This window comes from Micromys minutus (assembly GCF_963924665.1).
Source record: "Micromys minutus genome assembly, chromosome: 1".
Classification (NCBI taxonomy): domain Eukaryota; kingdom Metazoa; phylum Chordata; class Mammalia; order Rodentia; family Muridae; genus Micromys; species Micromys minutus.
This window is the reverse complement of record NC_137969.1, coordinates 25,158,190-25,182,072: the sequence shown is the minus strand read 5'-3', so window position 1 is coordinate 25,182,072 and position 23,883 is coordinate 25,158,190. Positions and strand designations below refer to the sequence as shown.

Genomic DNA, 23,883 nt, shown 5'->3' with positions numbered 1-23,883 from the left:
CTGGTGACAGCTACATGGAAGGGGATTACTTAGCTCCTATGTTCTCTCCTGACTTCTGTGGGGCATCATACTGGGGTATGGTGCTAAAGAGACGGAGACTGAGTAGCATCTGCCAGCAGGTCCCCGCCGCATGCTCTGAGCAGCAAACCCCAACGTGAGAGGCACACCTGCACCCTTCACAACCTCGGAGCTCAGCTGTGATGTTTCCCAAGTGATGTAATGGGGGAATGGTCAGAGGGATGACTGCTTTGATGCCAGGCCAGGTGTGGACTGTGGGGTCTCCTTTCACCTGCCACAGGGAGGGGCATTGCCTCTATAAAGCACTGTTCATATACTAGAGACAACCTGGTGACAGTCACCCATCCATCTCCCACTATTCACCCCACATACTACTCTCCTCAGAGGTGACTGGGGAAAAACAGGTTCTGGGGTCAACAGCTCAGGTTAGTCCTCTGAGTAGTTACTTTAAACTCAGCCTCCATATCTGCCTGGCTCAGCACCTCTAGGCATGAGGAAGGGGACCACAAAGAACGCCAACATGACTACTGTCATGGGCAAGAGTGGAGGAGATGGACCAGTGCTGAGCATCGGAGATGTGGCTGAGGTACATAGCCTAGACCACCCAGCAGAGCTCACTGTCAAGTGGCAATGATAACCATGGAAGACGGGCAGGCAGAATAGCTCCACCCCAAAGGCCGGGACAGGGCAGGCAGTAGGCCAGGGCATCAAGTGACTAAATCTTGGCTGTAGATGGGTGGAGAGTGACCTGCAGGTGGGGTTCCCAGACAGCTGTGGCTCATGAAATGTACCTGAATACATTTTTCTGGAAGGGTAGAAGATATACAGATGGGCATGGAGTGGCTGGAGGTGCCAGGAGTCAGAGGGTACAATTGCTGGGCTGATCAATAAACCATGGGTAGATAGATAAATGGGTAGGCAGCTAGATAGAAAGATATGTGGGTGGATGGATGGATGGATGGATGGATGGATGGATGGATGGATGGATCAATGGATGAACAAAAGAGCAGACAGATAGATAAGTGAATAAATGGTTGGTGGCTCAACAGGTCCCCACTGTGATATGTCTATGCAAAGAGGACTCAGGCCCTAACTGAAAGAGGACCCAATGGATTGGGCTAGAGGAATTTGAGCAAGACAATGAAGCAGCATTGGATGAGAACCCAAGGTTTAATATCTGTTCTTGGTTGTCAGAGAGACTACGTCTGGAATCAACTAAAACCCACATGGCTAGGTACTGCTGTGAGAGATTTTTTCTTTCCTTCTTTAAGGTTTATTTATTTGTGTATTTTTATATACATGAGTGTTCTGTCTTCATCAGTACCAGAAGAAGGCATCAGATCCCATTACAGATGGTTGTGAATCACCATGTGCTTGCTAGGAATTGAACTCAGGACCTCTGGAAGGCCATGCTTAATTGCGGAGCCATCTCCCAAGCTCCGAGATTTTATTTTTCCTTAATTGAAAATCATCTGAAATGGAAAGATCTACTTTTAATACAGATCTTTTGAGATGGAAAGACCCAACTTTAATCTTGGCCATACCTTCTGCTGGCAGCCACATAGAAGAGGGAAGCTTGCTCTCTTTGCCTGCTTTCTCTCACTGTCTCTGGCAAGCTCATTCCTTCACTGGTATTGGCATCTACTTCTCTGGGACTCCAGCTTATTTTGAAGATGAGTTGAAACATCCAGCATGTGGACTGAAAAACTACCTCTAGACATTGTTGAAATAGCTGAAGCACAGGTTGTACGCATTCTAATAAATCTCCATTATATGTGTATATTATATTTGATTTTTGTTTGTTTGTTGGTGGTGGTTTTGTTTTGTTTGTTTGTTTTTGTTGTTGTTATTGTTGTTGTTTTGGGTTTTTTGAGATAGGGTTTTCCTGTGTAACCTTCACTATCTACTGTCTTCTGAACTCATTCTGTAGACCAGACTGGCCTGAATTCTACCTGCTTCTGCCTCCTAGTGCTGAGATTAAAGGTGTGTTCCACCACCATTTGGCCATAGGCTTATATATTTGAATATTTAGTTCTTAGTTGGTGGACTTTTTAGGAAGGATTAGGAGGTGTGGCCTTGAAGGAAGTGTATCAAGTGGGGGTGGGATTTGAGGTTTCAAAAGCCCAAGCCAGGCCCAGTGTCAAGCTCTCTTTGCCTTCTGCCTGTGGATCAGGATATGAGTTCTCAGTTACTGCTCCAGTGCCCTGCCTGCCATGATTGTATTGACTCTGATACTATAGGCAAGCCCCTAATGAAATGCTTTCAGCTTGCCCTGGTCATGATGTCTCTTCATAGCAATAGAGAAACTAAGACACTATGTAAATGAAAGGTGGGAGGGGCCTGCTACCTATTGCATTCCACAAATGTTTGTTACTCCCCTAGCCCACAGCAAGAGACCTGACAATCATTTCCTAAGTACAGCACACATGCTGAGCATCCCAGGACAGAGTAGAGGGAATCAGAGCGACCTTATCTCACAGACCCTTGGCTAGCAAGGGGCCAAAAGCAGAGTCCTGGGAACCCACTGCCCAATTCCACAAACCTAGCCAAACCTGCTGTGTATGTGGAACACGGAAGGAGACAAGCAGGAACACCACTCTGCTTGGCAGTCAAGGAAGGCTCTTAGAACTCCATTCAGAGACACTTGAGCAGGGTCTTGGAGGGTGGGTGGGTGTCAGAGTAGTGGGCAATGTGAGCCACATGGTGGACAAGTACTCAGCAAACCTGACACAGAGGAGGGAGGTGGAGGTGAGCAGACACCATGGTGAGAAGCATCTACAATGGCAGCTCCAGTCCTCTTTTACCCACTAGGTCCTGTGGTCCACAGTGGAGACAAGAAACGGAATGAGTAACAGACTTCCCCGGATACCTACATCAGAGCAACGGTCATCAAAAGGGGACTGACTTCCCCATTCCTGTCTATTTATTACCTTAAAACATGATGTGGTGTTGACTGAGCCCAAGACCTCCCATTGTTGTCTCTGAGGTTAGATCAACACTGACATCTGCCACCACATTCTTGGCAGGCCGCCAAGATCAGAGTGCCACCAGGTCGTCACTGCAATCACGATTGCGTTCACCTTTGGCCAGCAACCCCGTTCCTGGGTACTCATTTTCAGATTGCTGCCTCTGGTATGGGGACAGGTGCCAACCCAGCTGTTGTCAACGCCAGCACCTGGGAAATAGCCTGGGTGTCAGATAAGTCACACTCCCTTCCGCACTGCATAGCAAGTGCAGTGATAAAGAACCAGGACTTTCTCTGTGTGCCCACGAGGTATGCTGGAGAGACACATCAGACAGGAAGTGAGGCAAGAGCGGTCTCATGCCACCTGGACATTCAAGCACACTACTCTCTTCTGCATGGAAAAAGAGACCAACCTAGGTTGCAGAGCATGGGACCAGCAGAGGGGCTGTCTGTCACAGCAGAGCTCAGGGGACTCTGGAATGAAACCATCTACTGACATTGTAGTGGTGAGTGCAGCACCTTGGTATTCTCAGGAGACGCTGACCATCACGGCACAAAGAGTGAACCTCAATGGACACACAAATCAAGAGAACAGGGGGTACCCGGAGACTTGTAGGCAGAAAACCCAATCGGATGGGTTACAAATGCATGGTGGATCACTTAGAGATGAAAGGGGGAGGGGGAGAGGTCCAGGGACAGAATGGAACATTTGGGGACTTGAATGAGGTAAGGCCTCCAGTTGAATTAACATCTGGACTAGATCCTGAGTGGATGACTGTTTGGTTGGTGACTTTTTTGTCAGTTTAAGAGAAGCTGGGAGGAAGGAACCTCAACTGAGACAATGACTTCATAAGATTGGCCTATAGGCAACTCTGTGGGGCGCTATTCTGCTCAGTGACTGCTGTGGGTGGTACCAGGTCCTGGCAGGTGGTCCTATGATATTTAAGTAAGCAAACTGGTGAGTCAGGGTAGAGCTCATCTTTAATCCCAGCCCTCAGGAGGCAAAGGCAGGCAGATAGATCTCTGTGAGTTCAAGGCCACCCTGGTCTACATAGTGAGTTCCGGGACAGCCAGGGTGAAAAGAAGAAAAAAGGAACTAGATATCAGCATTCTCCCATGGCCTCTGCTTCAGTTGCTACTTCCAGGTTCCTGCCTGGGCTTCCCTGAATGATGGACTACTACAAGCTGTAGTCTGTAAGATGAAGTAATACCTTTTCTCCAGGAGTGGCTTTTGTGCCCTGGGGTTTATCACAAGAGAAATGCTGACATCCCTGCACCATTCTGCAAGGCACAAGACACCAACAGCAGGAGACAGGGGGCCGTTCAGGGACACCCTGCCCTGCCTTCATCTGACATGCTCCCAGTACTGAAGTCTATATGAGAGAAGGCATTTGGAGGGCAAATGACGGAGGCCTGGGGATGGGCACACTAGATGGGACCCTGCTGAAGGACCTCCTCAGGGTCACACACCAGCCCTCCTACATCACAGCCTGCACATGTCTCTGGGTCACACGTTCTCATGCTATTAATCACAGAAGCTTGGGACAGAGCCTAGGACTCTCCTACTGTCCTGAAGCATCAGGGAAACTGAGGCGGGCTTTTGAAATAGTACCTTGTTCTAAATTTGGGTAATTGTGATCCTCTGCTCTGCTGGGTTCCTGGAGGAGGGAGATCCACCTTTCACTATGAACAAAGTTCTGGTGTGGTCAGGCTGCTACTACAAAATGCACACAGACCACATGTGCCCCAGTCCTCTGGATGGGAAAAGAGGAGACATAACCAGACTTAGGACACTCACAGACAAACAGATTCTTAGGAGGCCTACCCCCTTTCTCTGGGGCCAGAGCTGGCCTCCTTCTGTACAAAGTCCACACACTCACCAGCCCTGGTCAGCCTTAAATTCCAAGGGCTAACAGATTCACTCAGCAGGAGCACTCTTGTGTCCTGGCCTGAGGGGGTGGGATGGGGGAGGGTGTCAGACCCCTTCAGATTACTGTCCTACTGTCCCCAGAAGCTGGCAGTTGGCAGGAACTTCGGCCCCTGGGAGGGAGAGGGCTGTGCTGGGTTGAGAATATGAACTTTGAGAGTAAAGCACAAGAGCCCCGTCTTTGGTGCTGGTGTCCAGCAGGTGGGGAGGAACACATAATGGTGGTCAGCATCCTACCCTCAGACCCCAGCCCAGGACTTCTGCTTTGTCCACAGGATGCCTAGTACTGTACTGTAGCAACTGTGGTCACTAGCCACATGCAGACACTGCTCTGGGCAGCCAACAGTACACCCAGCATACAGATGGGGGGAAAGGAAGTCCAAAGCAATACAGTTGACTCTCATACAGCAAGTGTGAGACTGAGCTCATCAGCCTCAAAAGAAGTCAGCAGCTGCCTTTAGGACTCCACCACTGCACAAGGCACCCGACCCAGCCTGGCTCTTAGGATAGTAGGGAGACCACGCCCTCTACTTCAGAGCTCCTGTCAGTCCCCAGGGTCCGGTTCCACTCACTTTTCAGACTGAGAGACACCAGGGCCCCTTTCCTTGGCCACAGCCACCTGAAACTGTCCTCTCTGCTGCTCCAGATCAGACCAGTTCAAGTGCTCACCATCCCAAGCTCAGCCTCTCTAGTCCTCACCTGCCCTCACACGTGAGCGGAGTGTAAGGCTCTCCTGGAGCAAACCTAGCAGAGACGTCCAAAACTTACCTTGCCCGTAAAGCAGCCGCTGCCGAGGAGAAAGTGGGGGGTAGGGCTCTCCAGGCCTCCTTTACCTGCACTGGATAAAAGTCTCAGGCCCCGGGAGGCAGCAGAACAGGCCCTGCCCAGGCCACTGGGCTCCAATCAGACAACCTGAGTCATCAGCAGTCTGGGCCCGCCCTGCTGCGAAGGGTCCGGCCTCCTTCTGACCATCCCTCTCCTTATCAGCCATCCGAAGAATGTCAGCTCCTGATCAGCATTCCCCTGATGGGCGCGGAGAAGCAGTTTAAGAGCCCTTCCTAAGATGTCGGGATATGAGAGAGACCTGGGCATTAATTAGGGAGTAGACAGGCAGGCAGTTGGGACAGCTACAGAGGACTGGCGGGGCTCAGCCACTCTCATGCCTAGCGATTAAAGCTGAGAAGACTGTCTAGGGAGTTCCAGGCCCCGTGTAGCACCAGCAAGGCCACAGCAAAGGTGTCCAGAGAAACTATCCCCAAACATGGAAGTCCTTAAACTTAGATCCTGGGCCCCTACACTTGCTTGGTGAAAGTGACAAATTAGGATTCTTTTTAAGAGCTGCTAAATGATCCTGGCCATCAGATGAGTCTTTGAATTACTGCTCTAAATCGCACTCCTGCCAGCGAATGGCAGGTGGACCTTACCCGGGGCATTCCTGCCCTCTGGGGTTCCCCTAGCCACGGGGTGGGGATGCTGCCTCCTGGCTGGCTGGGTGACAGCCCGCCAAGGATGTTTCTCAACCATTCTCTGCATCCCCTCCTTCCTGTTTGGAACAGAAGAGCCCAAAGAACCCCAGCATGGGGGAGGTGGTGGATGTGGAGGATTTGGACTCAGGTGGGCGTGCACAAGCTTTTGATCAGCCATCCTGCCGGATTCTGAGGCTCTACTTATTGTTGTTTGTATGGGGGAGGGTCAGCTCACCAGGGAGGCAGGAAACACCTGATGCAGCTGCCCCTGAGTCTTCCTCACCTGCGTGAAGCGACTAATGAACCGATGTGATTCCAGCCATGTGGTAATTCTCTTTGCTTTTATTTAGGATTTACATGAGACTTACCCTCGGGTCCACGTTGATACGGAGCACTCAGCGACCCCTTACACTGTCCCTCTGGACAGGCTTGCCTTCCTCCCCGCTGCACGCTGTTGTGTGCATGCCCATGGTTCCTGGGATTCTGCCAACCCTAGCCATCAGCAGTTCAACTCTGCATACGATGCTGGAGACCTCTCTCACAGTAACCATCACCACCTAGGCTGGTGAGCTTCTGGCCGGACACCCGGCACAGACATGTCTGGCTGAACGTATGTGACTTAGAGATCATCCCCTCCTTCTGGCGAGGCTAATAGGAACTGGTGGCCCTGGTGTGTACACTATCATTAGCACAGTAGCCCAGCCTGGGGCCTTAGAAAAGCTTAGTCCAACCTGCTCGTCCCCACTTCAAGACCTTGCATCACCAGGCACCTTGCTGGGTGCCTCCCTTGTGCCTTCAGTTTGGGTGTCTCCCGACCAACAAGGTCTTCAAAGCTGTCCCGTTCCTGGGCTCACAGATCGGCTGGAGCAGTGGAATTTTCCGGAAGGAATGCTTTCCTGGAAGGCCTGATATGGGGGTGGGGACTATAGCAGAGCAGTCCCAGTGGCTCCAGCTTCACACCATGACCCCCCCCCCCCAAAGGGGTAGGACCATGAGGCACGTTTGTGCTTGGAGGCCCAGTCCTCTGCCTCTCTGACCTGACTGATTCCCTCACAGGGCCCAGCCTTGTCAGCAGTCCTCACCTTTGCTCCCAGCTAACCATGGCAGATGATAGGTTAGACTTCACTCTGTAGAGAGGGAAGGACTGGCCCTAAAGTTCCCTTCTGCCAGAGCCTGGTAGAACTTCTGGCACTAGAGCAGGTGCCTTCCTTGCTTTCCAGATTGCCACAGCATCCTGTACAGAGCCCCCTACCCTGTCCCACTATGTGCAGAGAGGCACAGCACAGGGCACACACCACGAGCCACGCCCCTTCTCACATTCCAGAATTCTGGCCATGAGCTTCTTGCAGCAGCCTCACCCCACACCTTTCTCCTTTAGGCTAACTTGGCTGGGCTCAGCATTCACCGGGAAGAACCAGGACATGGAACATCTGCCTGCGATGACCGGCTCTGTGGAGCTTGGCTTCATTTAGAACTTGGGTCTGTTTCACAAGTCCTAAAGCTGCTCTTAGCCTTTAAAGAACATAGTAAACTGAGCTGGAGAGATGGCTCATTGGTTAAGAGCACTGATTGCTCTTCTAGAGGTCCTGAGTTCAATTCCCAGCAACCACATGGTGGCTCACAAGCATTTGTAATGAGATCTGATGCCCTCTACTGGTGTGTCTGAAGACAGCTATAGTGTACTCATATACATAATGTAAATAAACAAATCTTAAAGAACATAGTAAACTCACAGTATTTAAAATAAAGCCAAGAGCTGGGTGTGGTGGCGCATGCCTTTCGCAGGTAGATTTCAGTGAGTTTTAAGCCCAGCCTAGTCTGCAGAGTGAATTCCAGTACAGCCAGAGAGAGACCCTGTTTCAAACAAACAAGCAAAGGTAAAACCACATTCACTTGCTTCTATGCAGCCTTTGCCCCCAAAATGCTGGTCAGGATACCCCGATTGTCTGTGCTGCTCCTGGAGACAGCCTCTTAGATGCTGTTACCCACCTGAGGTGGACCCAGACCCCACCAGTTTTGTAAGCACCTACATTGCTGATCCGGAGAGCCACTGTACCCTTGTCAAGTTCCTCCCCCAGTCACGTCTGTTTCTTACCTCTAGCCAGCTTGCTTCTCTGAGGAACATTTATGCTGCCCAGCATCAGTAGCCCGGTCTGGAGAGGATGGTCCTGTCCTGGTTTGTCTTTCCGTCTTTCCAAGTGGAAACCTAGAAGACAAACAGGTTCTGAGCTGAGAAGAACTGGGACAAGGCTAGACCCCCTCTGCTGAGAACTGACTCACATATATTCTCGAGGAACCTTGACAGAGGTCTAAGGATGGAGACAGACAGGTCTAAGGATAGAAACAGTCTCCGTGATGAAGAACAGAGTTCTCGGCCAGCTTCAAGCCACCTCTCCCAAAACCAGTCCTCTTGTGTGTGTTCCTGGCACTATGAGTTTAGACCATGTGACCTCAGGCAGGGCCCTCGTCCCCTCTGAGTCTGAGTATCCCTGAGATGGGTCAGGCCTGTCTTCCTGTCCCCTGCCTGTGGCCTGATGGACTTTTGCTTTTCACAGGTGAGCCTCTCAAGGAGTCCTACTCTGACCTGACGCTATCAGTCAATCAAGCCCTCCGTTTGAAAGCTGCAGCTCTGCCTCTAAGGAAGTTTCTGTCAAGGTCATGCAGTTCCCCAACTCTGCCCTGTTACCTAAGTCACCCGAAACTTCCCTGAAAGGCCAAATCCTTCCAAGGAGTGGGGAGATAGGCTGTCGGGGATCAGGAGACTTTCTGAATGCCACTTGTGTGACCCAGGAAGCCAAGAAACAGGACAGGGGTAGGGCTTATTGCAATTTGCCCTGTGGAATGGTGACTCCCTTCCCTTAGGCCTGGCTCTCCAGAGTCCCTGTGTTAGATAGTTTGAATCTCTGCTTCTGGCCTTGGCCTCTGAGGGGCTGTGTAGACACCTCTGTCCTAGACAGGAGTGGTTGGAGTCACTACTGCATCTGAAGCAGAGCATTCCAGTTAAGCAGCTGTAGGGAGCAGTTTCTTGGAAGGAAGCATGTTCCCTGTAAAGTGGTTAGACAGACCATCACTTTGGCAAAAGGTCTTATGTTAGAACTACCCACATTTCAGAACCAGGTTCACCCCCAATCTGCCTTCAGAGACTCAGCACCAGCAGCCACATCACCACCAGCCACCAAATTCTACGCATTTCCACGATTTGCATACCTTTCATAAAGCCCTGCAACCACCTGCCACCTGTCTTTTTTTCTTGTGTTCTCCCCCAGAAGTACCCCTCCCCCGCCAAATAAATCTCTTGCATGAGGTTTATTACATGATGTGATCTTTGAGGCATTCCTTGGCCCTAATGTGCCGAGGTATTCTCCCGCCAAGAAATGCTAACACGTTGCTGTCTAGAACATTCTAAAATCCAGAATGGTCTAGCAAAGAAAATTCCATTTATACTGTGTACCTACAGAGCATGTTGGATGGACAGGGCTATTGGGTCCCTGTTCTGAGGCCTCTTCCTCCCACAGCTGCATAGACAATGTTGTTTAGTATACTAGCCGTGAAGGAAAGTTTGTGGGGGTTCTGTGGGAATTTCTAAAAGCCCTGTGGGTGGGAGTCTGGGCACCATCTTATTGAGGACGTGTCCTCCTTTTTTTTCTTGTTACTGGGGTGCAGGAAACGCTATCTGGCATTTGCTGTCTTTTGCTCTCTCTAAATCCCTCCTGGAGCAGGACCTTTCATCTTTTCTTCTAGCCCTAGAAAGGGATCAAGTCATCCAGAGGCCCAAGACTTTCCTGAGTATGTTTAGCAGAGGAAGGAACAGGCAAGAGTTGGGGACCTTGGGATGTTGCACACTTAGGCAGAAGCAATCCAAACCTCAAGCCATTGGAAGGGGGCTTAAGCACATTGGCATTCATTTAGTGGTACAACCCACCTTCTTTTGGGAGAGGGTAAGGCTTAGGGATGGTGTTAGCAATGAACAAAGCTCAAGTCCATGTGGCTTAAACAGAAAGCTTTCCATTGTCTCTGGCCCTAGAAGTCCAGATATAGGTCTCAGGACTTGCTTGATCAAGGGGCTCTGGGATCACTCTTTCAAGACTTCCTGAGTGTGACCTTCTTCTCAGACTGACTTCCATGAAGGGACAACTGTGGCCATGGTTATCACAGGCATGCACCTTCTACTCCTGTATATCCTGACCAGGAGGGGCACCATTGGAAACGTCTCGTAGGTAAGAGACACTTTTTCTCAGGTAGCTGGCCTCCCAGCTGCCTGGCTCGGCTCCTCCAGCCTCCTGGATAGAATCCTGTGTGTCTAAGGGATGCTGGGTGCTGGTTGGTGTGACTGAGTGCTCTTTTCACAGACTGGGCCCATCCTGTAACCATCCAGAACCATCTGAGCTAGACATGGGGTTGGTATACTGCTGAGTCCTGGACTGTGTTTTGGGTGGGGCACCCCCAGAAACAGGGGAAGTGGGGGTCAGGAAGCTAGGTAACCAGTTAGGAGACAAGGACACTAAGGAAGTTCCCACCCCATCCTGAGCCTATGCACACGATGTTCACAGCCTAGGAACACCCAGGCACCAAGACCTCAGAATCCGGAAGTAACCCAGCAGGAAACTGTCCCCTTCATTCTGTTCCTGTGTAACTGGAGGACAGGGGCCTGGGTGCTGTTTGATAATGGAAGAACTACTCGCTCAGAGACTGACTGGGTGAGGTGGGAGACCTAGACAGCAGGTTGCAGTAGGGCTCTCCCCCACCAGGGGGCAGTATAGTAAATAAACATGCCGGTTTTGCTGAACAGAGAAACTTCAGTTCGTATCCCTGGAAATGGCAGACACCACATATATATCCCTGTAAAAACTGTGTGTCAATTGGGCTTTAAAGTGTATGTTTTTATAGATATCAAAATGCTGTTTTCTGTACTGTGTGCATGCTGTGAAAAACTGCATAGAGGGACTGGGGAGACAGAGTGGCAGATCAGAGCACATCTGACCTGGCAAAGGGTATGAGTAACTCCAGCTCTGGAAGGGATGCAATGCCTCTTGCCTACTTGGGCACATGCATTCACATGCACCATACCAACACGCGTGCGCACGCACACACACACACACACACTTTAAAAATAATGATAATAAAATTATACATACCTATACATGTATAATGCTTTGGGGGTCTATTGTAAACTTAAACATCTGTGTCCAGCAACATAAAGGGAAGGAAGAATGTCTAGAAGGAGCCCCCATGAAACACACGTGCACTGGCTGTGGCTGTGGGTGAAGCCAGGCTGGCTTTCCCATCTGGACCTGCTGAAGCAGTTTCTGAAGTCTTGGGTGGGACGTGGGACATGTGAGCTCCAAAGCAATGGCTTTAATCCCATGGACACAGATACTGGTGTGGCTGAGAGTGAACCCCTCTGCCTGAGATGCATGCAGAGATGGGGACGGGGCTGTGCTCGGCTGCTCTTCCACTGTGCCTCCACCCATGGCACCACATGAGCTCGGTGATTGGCCACAGTCACCGAGCAAGGCTAGGGGCAACTCCCACTCTTTTTTGCACAGATCTTAACCGGAATGTCCCTACGGTTGCTCTTTAGGTCTTCCTACAAAGCTTTTCCGGAAAGGACTCACCAAGTTATCTTTAGAACAAGTTGGAGTATTAGCATTTTCTTCCTGGTGTTAAAAAAGACAAATGAGCCAGTCCCCTGCCTTGGTTCTCTGGCTCCATCCTTAACTCAGTTTCAGCTTTGCCAGAGAATGGCAGCATGGCACGCTTCCCACCTGTGGAAAGGGAGCTCCAGGATATGTGGGAACCCAGGAGATCACCCAGGAGGAGTCGACAGCTGGGCTGACCCCTGGGCATCAAGCAGGACCCACTTGCATGGCAAGAAAGAGGCAGGTGGGGGCCTTCAGCAGGGTAGGGGATATGTATTGTTAACATATGCTTTTGGCTTTTGTCAGAGGGATGGGAGACCAGGAACAAAGAGAGCAAGAGGAGGTGACCATGGCCACCCAGAAGAGATAGGACTTGGGCCAGGCCTAAGTGGGAGCAGGCCCAGAGAGAGGAGCTAGAAGTGGGACCTAGGACTATGCCAAAATAAAATCTCAGATGTCAGGGGGACCAAAGTGGCAGCCAGTGCTAAGATGAGGTGTGAGGACCTGAGAACAGGCTATGCTCAGCCTGGGTCTAAGCGGAGGCACCTGGAAGCTGATGAGGTCTTAATCCTGGCTCTCCAGAGAAACCAACCCGATGTATACAGATGGATGGGTGGGTGGGTGGGCGGTGGAAAGGCGTCATGGTGGGTGTGTGGATGAGTAGATGGGCTTGAGGGAGGGTAATCAGATGGCAGATGGGTGGGTAGATAGATGGTGGACAAGTGGCTGGGTGGTGGAAGTGTGGATGAATGTCTGGATGGATGGGTGGATAGGTGAGTGAATGGTTAGGTGGCTGGGTGGATGAATAGGTGGATGGGTTCAGTGTGTTTGCCCAAATGAGGGGGATGGGATGAAGAGAGGGATGGGTCAGGGCTGGAGAACCCAGTGACAGGGATGAGAAAGGGTCAGGACAGAGGGAGAATCAGAAGCCTCCTGGGGCGTTGAAACAGCAAGTCAGTCAAATGAAGAAATGCAACCACTATACACACCCATACGGGGTCCCCGGGGTATGACAGCCTAGCCGGGCTGGGCAGGGCAGATGAGTGGTCTCAGGTCATTGAGAGCTGTGCAGGTACCACGGTCGGTGTGATGACATTTATTTTAGAGCACAGGCTGTAGCCAGTCTTTGTTACTTGTGGGGTTTCCACTCATTATCTCCCCCACCCCAGCTTTACCCCCATCTCTAGATAGAAGAGAAAGAGGGGAGAGAGGTAGAGATTTCTGAATCTAATTTCTTCCTTCATGTTTCTTATTTTGAGCATGACTACTAATAAAACCCACAACTGACCATCCCGAGTAACTAACAAGCACCCACTCCTCCCCTCGGGGCCCTAGCATTTATAGATCCTCTGAAAAATTCCCAGAATTACAAATGTTGCACAATCATAGAAACTGTCTGCAGCAACTCCATCTTCCCCACACCCAGGATTAAAAGGAAAACATATTCTTATGATCTTTCTGTGTTTTTTAAAGAAATCAAAATTCCAGAATTGTCACTACAATGGAGACACTGGGAGACAGACTGTGGCCTTGGGGGGCGAGGGGGGTGTTCATCTTTATTTTCATATTTAGAAATCAGAACACTTCTCTTGACTTTTCCCTGGCAGGACACTTGGTATTATCACGGAGTCACATGACTCCTGCTCTCAGTGGCTTGGCTAGAGTCTGTAAAAGAAGTCCTGGTGGAGGTGGCCTTGTGATGTCACTAAGGGAGACTGGCCTTGTTCACAGCCTTGGTGAAACTACAGAGCAGGCACACTCCTCACCAGGACATTAGGGGTACAACAGAAGAAGGAATTGAATCTGTGAAGCCTGGAGTGAGGCATGCAGGAAAGGACTTAAGGACAGCATCCCCATGTTCCACAACATGTACCCCCTGAGACCTGTTCTCTACACAAAAGAGGGGTCGCTCTTTGCTCACCCAGAAAAGTCATTGGTAGCCATCCTGTGATGGGTGGCAAGTGACCAGAGACTTAGAGTTGCTCAGTGACACCAAGTCCAGGCTCAATTCAGACCGGTCCTTCCCAGTTCTCAGGACAAGAGCTGATCTCCGCACCAGGGAGAGCTGTCTTCTAAGATGCCACTGAGATGTGTGCCCTCGTCGTCTTTGAGTAGGTATGCCACTGGACATTGGGACACGGGTCTGGGAGAGTCCAGAGGATTCTAACTTTGAGGACCTAATTCTGGTGACTTGGTCTCTGTTCTTACTTTGTTCCTCCTGCCCCAGAAGTCTGTATGCCCGCCTATCCCTTCTCAGGGCAACATCCACAGTTCTGGAGGGACCACAGAGTCCCATGTGGAGTCTGAGACTGGAGGCCTTATATGTTGAGTTGAGTTATGCCTCTCGAAAAGACAAGTGCTAGCCCCTGCCTTGCACACTGGCCTCTGCTTTGCCTGCTTTGTCGAGGAGCAGTATTTCCTAGGCAGAACTGGCCTGGTTTCCCCTGCTTGAAGCTTTAGAGGCTCTGTGGCACCTAAGGGCAAGGGCTGCCCTTGTGGTGAGCCCCCATAGCCTGTGGTTCTACGGGGATGGAATGCAGACACTGCCTGGGTTACCTCTAGTTTCCATCCGTATAGCCTCGTGTCTCTGCTCTGTCTCCATGGTTTAGGTCAGGACCATAGTTGGCTCTCCAAACAGGATGGCCCATGTGTCCCGTTCCATGATTCCCCATCAACAGGAAGTGAGCTACGTCACACCGATACTGCTGTGAACCAAATCATGTCTGATTTGTGCTTCCCCAAAGTTCACACGCTAAAAGTCTAGCTGTCAGTGTGTCATTAGTGATTTCTCTTGGTGTTGTGATAAGAGCACACAAGCGAAGCAAGTTAGGGCTGCGGAGATGGCCCCACCAGCAAAGCGCTTGCCTCAGGTGAGGAGCTGAGTCCAAATCTCCAGAATCCATGTAAAAAGCTGGGTGTGGTGGTGTGTGCCTGGAATTCCAGCAATGGTCTCAGGACAGATGGAGACAGGAGAATCCCTGGGACCTCATGCACCAGGACTATGTGCAGGTGAGCAACGCAGAGCAGTAAGTTGGCTGCTTTTCTTGCTCCTGGTTTCATATGGCATGCCTTTAAATTATTGAGTAGCTGGAAAGGCCCATAATGACATCCAATTTCATTTGTTTCTCTCCTGGGCTGTGAAGCAGATCAATACTCCAGCTCGATGTGGGGACCACGGCTTAGGCTGGACCTCCCTCTGCCTTGGCTGTATTAAAGGCAGGAACCCAGCCACATTTCCAGACCCATACCTTTCTACACCAGGTCCCAGGCGAGCCTTGCTGCCTTGTGGCACGTCCCCCCACCTCCAGAGTCACTTCCAGGGATACCTCCACAGACCTAGGGAGAGGGCCAAGAGGCTTGGAGGGGTGCCACAGGTCTGGCCTCTTTTCTTTACAGTGCCAGTGAAATGAGTGGCAAGGTATGGCATACATCACCCCCACAGTTTAGTGGCCTCCTTTTCTCTGTGCTAGAGACCCCAGAGGTCTCTGGAGACCAAGACACATGCCATGGCCCCTAATATGAGGAAGACTTAGTATCCCTGGCAGTTTTTGATGCTGGTGGCAGATAAGGGTAGGAGATAGAGGCTGAAGCCATGGACTGATACGGCAGTGATTGGTAAGACCCTGGGCTGGGAGGCCACTGACTTAGCAGGGCTCAGGAGAGGTTGCTACACGGAAGAAACTCAACCAGAGCCCACAGTCTGAGCCCGTGGTTTCCAGAGTAAGCATTCCTGATATCCAGGGGCAGATCTTGGTAAGGTATGGTCCAGCAGGACAGGCCCCCTGCTTTGACCATTTACTTCATGCGTGGCTCTTAGATTCTTATGCCTTTTATAGGCAACGACAGGTTTGGGAGCACACAGCACCAATGACACATGGCTCACTCTCTCCCAAAAAAATGCCTGGGTACATTCTAGTGGCTTCACTTAGCAATAGTGAATGCCTCGGTTTCTCTGTCTATGATATGGAGATGATAAAATGTGAACATAAGATAATGTATATAAACCACAGGGTTTGGCACAGAAATATCTTAGCCCTGCTGTGACTGCCTTCCCTGGCTTGGGTCCTTGGAAGTTTCAAACCTATCCTTCTTTTCTCCATCATGAACCAAGCTCCATGTTGGGTCCATCCAACTCTGGCTGCTGTTGAGGTCCCTCTGCCTTGCTAATAGCCTCAGCTCCTCCGTCTTATTCTTCATACACCTGCCACTTGCTGTCCCCATGAGGCTGATGCTAGGGCCTCCACCTGATGTCCTTCCATACTGCTGGGATCTTGTATCCTCAAAAGGAAGCCAATTCTTTCAAGGCAAATGCTCTTTATTTTGAAGCAATGCAAAGGCCAAGATGCATGGCAGAGACCCAGGTTTGTTCCCTGTGTGTTGATGAAAAAGGAAAGAGCCCTCCTCCTAGGCACAGCACATGTGTCTCAGGAAGCCTCATGGGTTCCAGCCATGAGGGAGACTTTCCTCTGAGACACAGCAGGATGGGCTGAACTCATCGGCTGCACTGTCAGATTCAGATGTAAACATCAGCGTCTCTCGTCTCCCTCATCTTGTATCTTCCAGGTCTCCAGGAACCCACTCAAGTCTATAACCTGAGAGTTGATGCCCCAGAGAAAGCAGGGATTGGCTCGTGATTCTTAGAACTAACTAGGCCACAGGTCAGGAGCTATCTATTTGTTCTGTGCCTCATCCCACAGTAACTTACATTCTACAATCTATAGTTAGGACACTCTCCTAAGGGTAAGAGTGGCATAGCACCCTCTGATGTCCCTAAGGCCAGCTGGGGATTCTGACAATCCTGTCCTGTCTCCTATGTACCCTGTCCCCTTCTTGCTGGCTTTGGGCATCATTTTGAATGGTCTAGCAGCTCCAACATCTTGGCCTGATAATACAACATATCTCTTCAGATCCCAGTCTCCAAGCTAGGAGAACAGTGGGTCAGAACACAGGAGACATATGGATGTTCTTGTATTTCCTAATCACAAAGAAAGTAGATCCCATGAAAGGCAGCCCTATATGAATAGGTCCTCCCTAAAGGGCACAGATCAATGATGCATTCTGAAGTTGCCAGCACTCTCAGGGTGTTGGACCATACCCATCCCTTCTCTGGTGCCCGGGTGCCCTGGTGCCCTGGTGCCTAGGGAAGCTCCACCCCCTCTAGGATTTTTCAGAAAGAGACTAGTCAAGTTGAATGTCCTATCTTAAGCCATATTCTGTGGCTGTGACAACATGCCTGAGCCAGGAAGATTATTAAAAATAGGGGTTCTGTGGCTCATGATTCTGGAGGCTAGATATTCAAGACTGTGTATTCCACATCTTGTCAGTTTCTGTCAGAGTCTCAGTGTTCAGGGAGAGCGCCTTGGTCTGGCTGTTAGGGTGAAGAGCTTCCCGGGCTCTCTTTGAAGCCTCTGGCTCCCTCTACAGGAAGGCTGCTCAATCAGCAGCAGTGGAACTGCAACACTTAATGGTTGGACTTGGTTTTCCTAAGTCATTGTTGACCGTAGTCATGAGTGGATCCAAGTGAGAATGGGCCATGCTTTGAAGGTGGCGGTGGCTCACATCTACTCCTTTGTCAGCAGTTGCCGTCATCGTGACTATTGTTTATTCAACATTGGCTCTAGGCTAGCAGCTTCGAACAGTGTTCCTTATACTGCTAATTTAACCCACGAGTATTCAATGTGACTGGGAAGGCGTGGAAACTGAGGCATCGAGAGAAAGAAAAAACTGAAGTCTACTTGAATAGTTACTGCAAGTCTATTAACTGCAAGTCAAATCCAGCCCCGCAGGGTTCTGTGCATTGAAAAGTTGCAGCCGGATCAGCCCTACCTGACTGGGACCAGGACCTATGTAAAAGAATGTGGTGGATCATTCTGCCCCTGTGTATTGGAAACTGTCTTCTCAGAGGGACATTTCAATTCCTCTAGAAGTCACGGGCCATGGCATGCTGAGCTCCAAGACCAGTCGATAAGCCCAAGCTGCCTGATTTGTAGGGCCTCTGCCAAGAAGTTCTTCAGTGGCCTCCACAAGAGGGGAAGACATCAAAGCCAGAACCCCCAATGTCTTGACCAGTCCGTGTAGCCTGTGTGTGTGTGTGAGAGAGGGGGGGTGCTATAGTACTTTGGCCCCAGGTGAGAGACAGGAATGAATAGCTTTTCAAAGGACTCAACCTGCTGGACTCTATCCATCCTGCCTTCACCCACCTGTTTCTTCAGTAGATCCTTCTCCAGTGCCTGCTTCATGCCTGTCGGAGACACTGGAATGGCACTATGGGATAGTGTCAGAACACTCAAGGACCTCAGCGAATGCTAGGATACATATGAGCCCACAGGGTCCTAAGAACTATCCTAAAATATAAGGACTGTCCTTAGGTTCAACCGATGGAGACAGGTGGACTCAAAACACATTTCTGGAGCGAGTAGAAGCCAGCTTCCACCAGCAAGTTTTCTGGGCAAAAGATCCCAAAGGCAGCCCCATTCTTGTGTGGGCATCTGGGGCTGCAAGCACAGCTGCAATAGAGTCTCTTGGCTGATAGGATGTAAAGGAATGGGCTGCTCCTCTGGGGCTTCTGCTCTTTACCAGAGCCTCTGGCCTCCTGGTCCCCGTCGAAATAGATGGACAGTACTGATCACTGGGGAGGAATGTCTGCTTCAGCCTCAGTAGTACTTGGAACAGCCCTGACGCGGGCCAAACGTCCCTGGCCTGTGCCTCTTCACGCAGTGCTAGATCCTGTATGTTCTCATTCTGGGCCCTGCGCATCCTTGCTCTCTCATCTCTTTAGGCTGTCTCCTTCCAGTCTCTTGTGCCCACCTGTTGTCACAACCGACCGGAGGCAGGATCCACCTGCGCCTCCCTATGCCGACTTTTCTTTCAGTCTGTGTTTCCACGCCCTGCGCTGGAGCGTGACGTCACAACAAAATCGATTACCGTGTGGGCAGGATGGCGAGAGGGCAGGCTGTGCCAGAGCCTCCTCAATGTGCACTGCCTAGCGTCAGCAGAGCTGTAAGAGCGACGCCTGGGGCATAAGGCGAGATTGCCAACAGCCTAGCTTGGAGTCCCGACCCATTCAGACTTCGCCCCGGGTGTGTGTGTCATTAAATCCTGTTCCTGCCTCGCTCTCCCGCTTCTCCCCCTCCGCTTCAGTTTCTCCTTTTCTGTGCACTGGGAAGGAAAGGAAGCTTTGCTTCCATCACTCTAATAAAGTTGTTCCAAGATCGGTTTTTCTTGGGCCTCCTTCTTTGAGATTCCAGTGCTGAGATGAGCTATAGTCCGACACGCCTCCCTTAGACCCTGTTGACAGCTCTGCAGAGCCCTAGGAGCAGGTGCGGGAGGGTACCTGAGCTACCACCAGTCTGCGCCTGAGCGGAACACACAGCTTGCCGGGACTTGTAGTCCACATGTCCAACTGCGGTAACGCGCAGGCGGGCGGCGGGGGCACGGTGCCTACACTTCCCAGGATGCGACCCTCCCGCGGCTCGACAAGGGGAGGGGCCTACCTGAGGGGCGGGGCAAAGGGGCGGGGCGGGAGCCCCGAGCTGCGGTGGCACTGCGGGCAGTGGATAGTGTGTGCGCCGAGTCGCTGGCCTCAAGCGTGCTGAGGATCGTGCCAGCGCCGCACCTGCCTGCCCGGCCCTCGGGCTGTCGCAGCGCGGGGACGACCCTACTGGGAGCTGCCGCTGACATGAGTGCAGGTGAGAGCTGCGATCAGGAATCCGCCGGTGTTTATAGCTGCAACCCTGGTAGGGTCTCGAGGACTGGGTACACCTGCAGTGCGTAGCCAATTTCTCTAGCCAATTCCTGAGCCCAGCGGCTCCACCCAACTTTTTCTCCAGGGTGAGCAGCCCCGAAAGGCCGGCCCCGCAGCCTCTGTCTCTGAGCCAGGGGCGCGGAGCTGCGTACGCTGGAATTCCTTCCCACCGTGCCAGCTAGGGTGGCTGCCAGGGCTGTCTAGCAGCCGTCACTCCTTGCTTCTCGTGGGGGTCCCAGGTTGCTTCAGTAAAGGGATCCGGGTCCCAGTAAGGGGCCCTGGGTCGCCGCAGTCCTAACCTCGGAGAGAGGTGTGATGACAGGCGGAGCTTTGCAGCAGGGGACTCCGCCCTTGCGCGGTTCCCGCAGAGCCTGGGTGGTGGCGGCTGGCAGACCCTGAGCTCCCCAGGTTTGCAGCTGCAGATCTGAGTGCCAGAGCCTGTATGTGTGTCAGTCCCGGAGCTGTCTGTGTGCTGTTGTCCCTCTAGCCCTTCAGTCCTGAGCGTCTCAGCCCTACCTCTCTCGCCGCACCCACCCACAGAGATCTGACCGCCTCTGTATGATGCTGGAAAATCCCACATCCCTGCAACCCAGCAGCGCCTGTGCTCAGAGGGAAACTGAGATCTAGAGCTGGAAGGCCTTGGCTCAGGGAGCATCTGTACATTACCTCAGAATGCACCCATCTGAGAGCCTCAAGAGTTCTGCTTGGGGAGAGGGCTGATCCTTTCATTCCTCGGGAGAGAGAGGCTAGCCTCCATTTTCGGGAGCCATGGGATGGCCAGACTTCAATGACCTGAGCTCTGACAAGTGATAGGGATTTGAACCCAGGGTTCTCTGACTCCAGCATGCTTCCCCCCCAAGTTGCTACTGACAGCAGTGTGGCCCTTGGTGACATTTCATAAGCCAGTGGGACAGAAGCTTCCTCTAGGAGAAAGTGGACAGGGAGGGAATGAGCTTGGGGAGAGCTTACTGTAGGCTCCTAGCCTGGAGTACCTCCTCCCAGGGAACTGTCCCTTCTTCCTCCTAGCCAAGGAAGGAGGGGCTTCTGCAGAGGATGTTGAGAGTAACCAAGTGGTATGGGAGGAGGGAGCCCTCCTGAGATGGCCAACCTGTTACCTGTGGGTGTAGGGTGAGGGCATCCTCAGACTTGGCAGGACCTCCAGACATTTATCTGATGGCGGTGGGGATAATGGCTGGGTGTGTGCGGGTTAATTTCATGCTTTCAGACCATAATTGATACCTCTGGTTCTCCTATAATCAGGAGCCCTTGGAGGGAGCACAGGTGCCCACTCCTTGCATTTATAGTTTTTGTCCCCAGGGGAAGAGGGCTGGGATTGTTGTGGCAAGGAGACTAGGTTTTGAACTATGGTGAGTGTCCGATGGTCTGCACTGGGACACCTTCCTAGTCTTGGCCTGTTTACCTGGAACTCTGGTTCTCCTCTAATCAGGAAACCACTGTATGCAGTAGCCCCTCAGGAGTGTGGACGGTTGTTGTCATTGCTGGGTGCTCTGGGCTGTTTGGAAATAGAGCACTCGTGCTGTCTGGCCCACCTGTGGGTCATGTCTTAGCTTTGGCCAGCCTAGTGCATGCACACCCTCTTCTACAGGAGCAGAGTGGACAGAGACATGGGTCCCAGTGTGTGGCCACTGTATACATATGGCAGGTCAGGAGCTTTCACTGTCAACAGGGAAAGACTCCATGGTGCCACCTCAGGAATGGATGCCATCATTCTGGAACTTGGCACAGGCAAGTGTCAGGGAGTGATGCTGGCCCTGTCCATGTCCAGAGAGGCAAGTGATGGGAGCCCCTGGCAACCTGCACTATGTCCTTCCCAACTGTGGTGAGGACAGAGTAGGCGCTGCTGGGGTATGACAGCACAATACTGCTCCATGATAGTTCTGGTGTGGCACTGAGGCCTGTGGATGCCACCCTGGCTGTGGTTGCCTGTTGATTTCAAGTCACCATATAAAGGCTTGCAGAGTGCAAGGCATATGACCTTGCTCTAAACCCAGAATACTAGTTGTGCTGTTCCCTGTGCCTCAGTTTCCCCAGGTGTATAGTTGTGTGTGCAGTTGTAAGGTGGTGTTGGGAGTGAGGCTGTGCTGCAGCTCATGTGGCCACAGTGAGATAAGGGGACTGGAAATCAGGAATAAGCATGGCTGAGCTGAGAAAGAGGGGTGTGTGTGTGTGTGTGTGTGTATGTGTGTGTGTGTGTGTGTGTGTGATTCTGTAACTAAGTGCTACAGACCAGGGGACTTTATGAGAGAAATCTATTTTTGGACAATCCTGGAGCCAAAGCAACCAAGATCAAGGCATCTGCAGACTGATTTCTTTCTCCTTGGCTTGTAGACAGCATCCCCTTCTTGTGTCCTCACAGAGTTGTCCCTCTGTGTGTCTGTGTCCCGGAATTCTCCTCTTCCATGATGCCATGCTGATTAGACAATGGTACATAAGTGACCTCATTTCCTCCTGATGACCTCTGTCAAAGCCCTGTCTCTACATACAACCAGTCTAAGCTGCTGGGGTCAGGAGTGCACTGTGAGGATTCAGCTCATAACAGGTGAGGACTGGGAACCTGGCTCAGCCACCTTTGACTCCTGTGGCTGCTGTGTAAGCATCTGAAAGGAACCGGGGGGTGCTCTGGAGGTACCCACGCCACACTGGACATTGGGGCCAAGAGGAGGACAGGTGCCCATCCAGGGTCAAGGAAAGCACTTTGTGCATCCAGAAGCAGCCTGGCATTCTAATACATTTGGAAGGTGGCATTCACTCCTAGCCCAGGAGTGGGCAGCATGTGGCCTCAAGCTTTTTGCTTGGATACCACTAACATAGCAAAGCGGATAACAAAGGATGCGAGCCATCATGCTTTCATCTTGGAAATATTTACTAAGTGCCTACTGTGCATCTGTGATGCTCTAGGCTCTGAGAGTGGAGGAAAGGAAACATGCATCCTAGGTGGGTGTGGAAGGCAGTAACAATTGATACAATGGCCTCTCAGTGTTAGCAGAAAACGTTTAAGAAAACCAGTCTCATTAAGAAACAGCAGAGGGGAGCTGGAGAAACGGTCAAATGGTTAAGAGCATTAGTGCTCTTCTGGAGGTTGAGGGTTTGATTCCCAGCAGCCAGTTGGTGGCTTATACCCATCTGTAACTCCAGTTCCAGGGGAATCTGATGCCCCCTTCTGGCCTCCTCAGACACCAGGCACACAGGCGGTACACAGGCATACCTGCAAACAAAACGCTTGTTTGCATAAAAAAAAATAAATGAAATGAAATGAAAAGTAGCAGTGGAGTGTGAAATGGCACATCCCTTTGTGGTCTCCGCTCTACCACACAAGGAGGAAAGCCTCCGCTGGAAAATGGCCCCGTGTGGCCGAGGCAGTGTCTGACAGCCACTCGCTGCCTGTTCTTCTCTGTGATGAGATGCGGAGTGGGCTGGAGGCAGAGTTGTTTGGGTTCTGGGAATGGTGATGTAGGGAAAGGGGATGCTCCACACTTTGGGAATCACTGCCCTTCACACAGCGCACAGAGGCATCATTAGAATGCCAGACTGCTGCTTGGCTGTGCAAGTACCTTCTTTGACTCTGGACGGGTGCCTGTCCTTCTCAGGGCCTCTTTGTCCTGTTTTGGGGTGGGTACATCCAGAGCATCCTTGAGTCCCTTCCATCTGCTTATGCATTGTCCCCAGCTGGGTAGAGCCAAGCAAGCACATGAAGGTACAGTGTCCCATCTCCCCTAACAACCCCACTGTGGGTCAGGTGTCACACAGAGGAAGCCTCCTAACCCTGAAATGGGTCAGGAGTCACATCTGGCCAGGACTCTGAGGACCATGGACTGGCATTCTCTGGTTCTGTATGCCCTGCATCTTCAACGTGACCTTTATTCCCATGGTGATCAATGTTAATTTCTAAGCTAGCTACCCCAAATTAAGTTTCTGATAACGTGGCAGTTTTGGTATTTTTCTAGAATCAGGTTTGAAGTTGATGAACTCTTGGGAAGTCTATTGATATCCCAGGAGATAGAGTGTCCTGTGACCCTTTAAGTGTTCCTAAACACACTATAGAGCTCTGAGCAGAAGAGTGGGAGAAAGGTGAGCCCCAAGGAAGGCCCCCATCTGTCACTGGC

The 23,883-nt window shown here is 51.4% G+C and overlaps 1 protein-coding gene across 1 annotated transcript in view; it reads left to right on the top strand.

Annotated features, from left to right (window-relative positions):
- The first annotated feature begins 19,575 nt into the window (after positions 1 to 19,575).
- Positions 19,576 to 23,883, top strand: part of ABLIM2 (actin binding LIM protein family member 2) — a 123,656-nt gene continuing 119,348 nt past the window's right edge. The window contains exon 1 of the mRNA XM_080926455.1: positions 19,576 to 19,703. Within this exon, the coding sequence (XP_080782581.1) occupies positions 19,694 to 19,703 (10 nt within the window). The 5' untranslated portion in view covers positions 19,576 to 19,693. The remainder of the gene's footprint in view (positions 19,704 to 23,883) is intronic.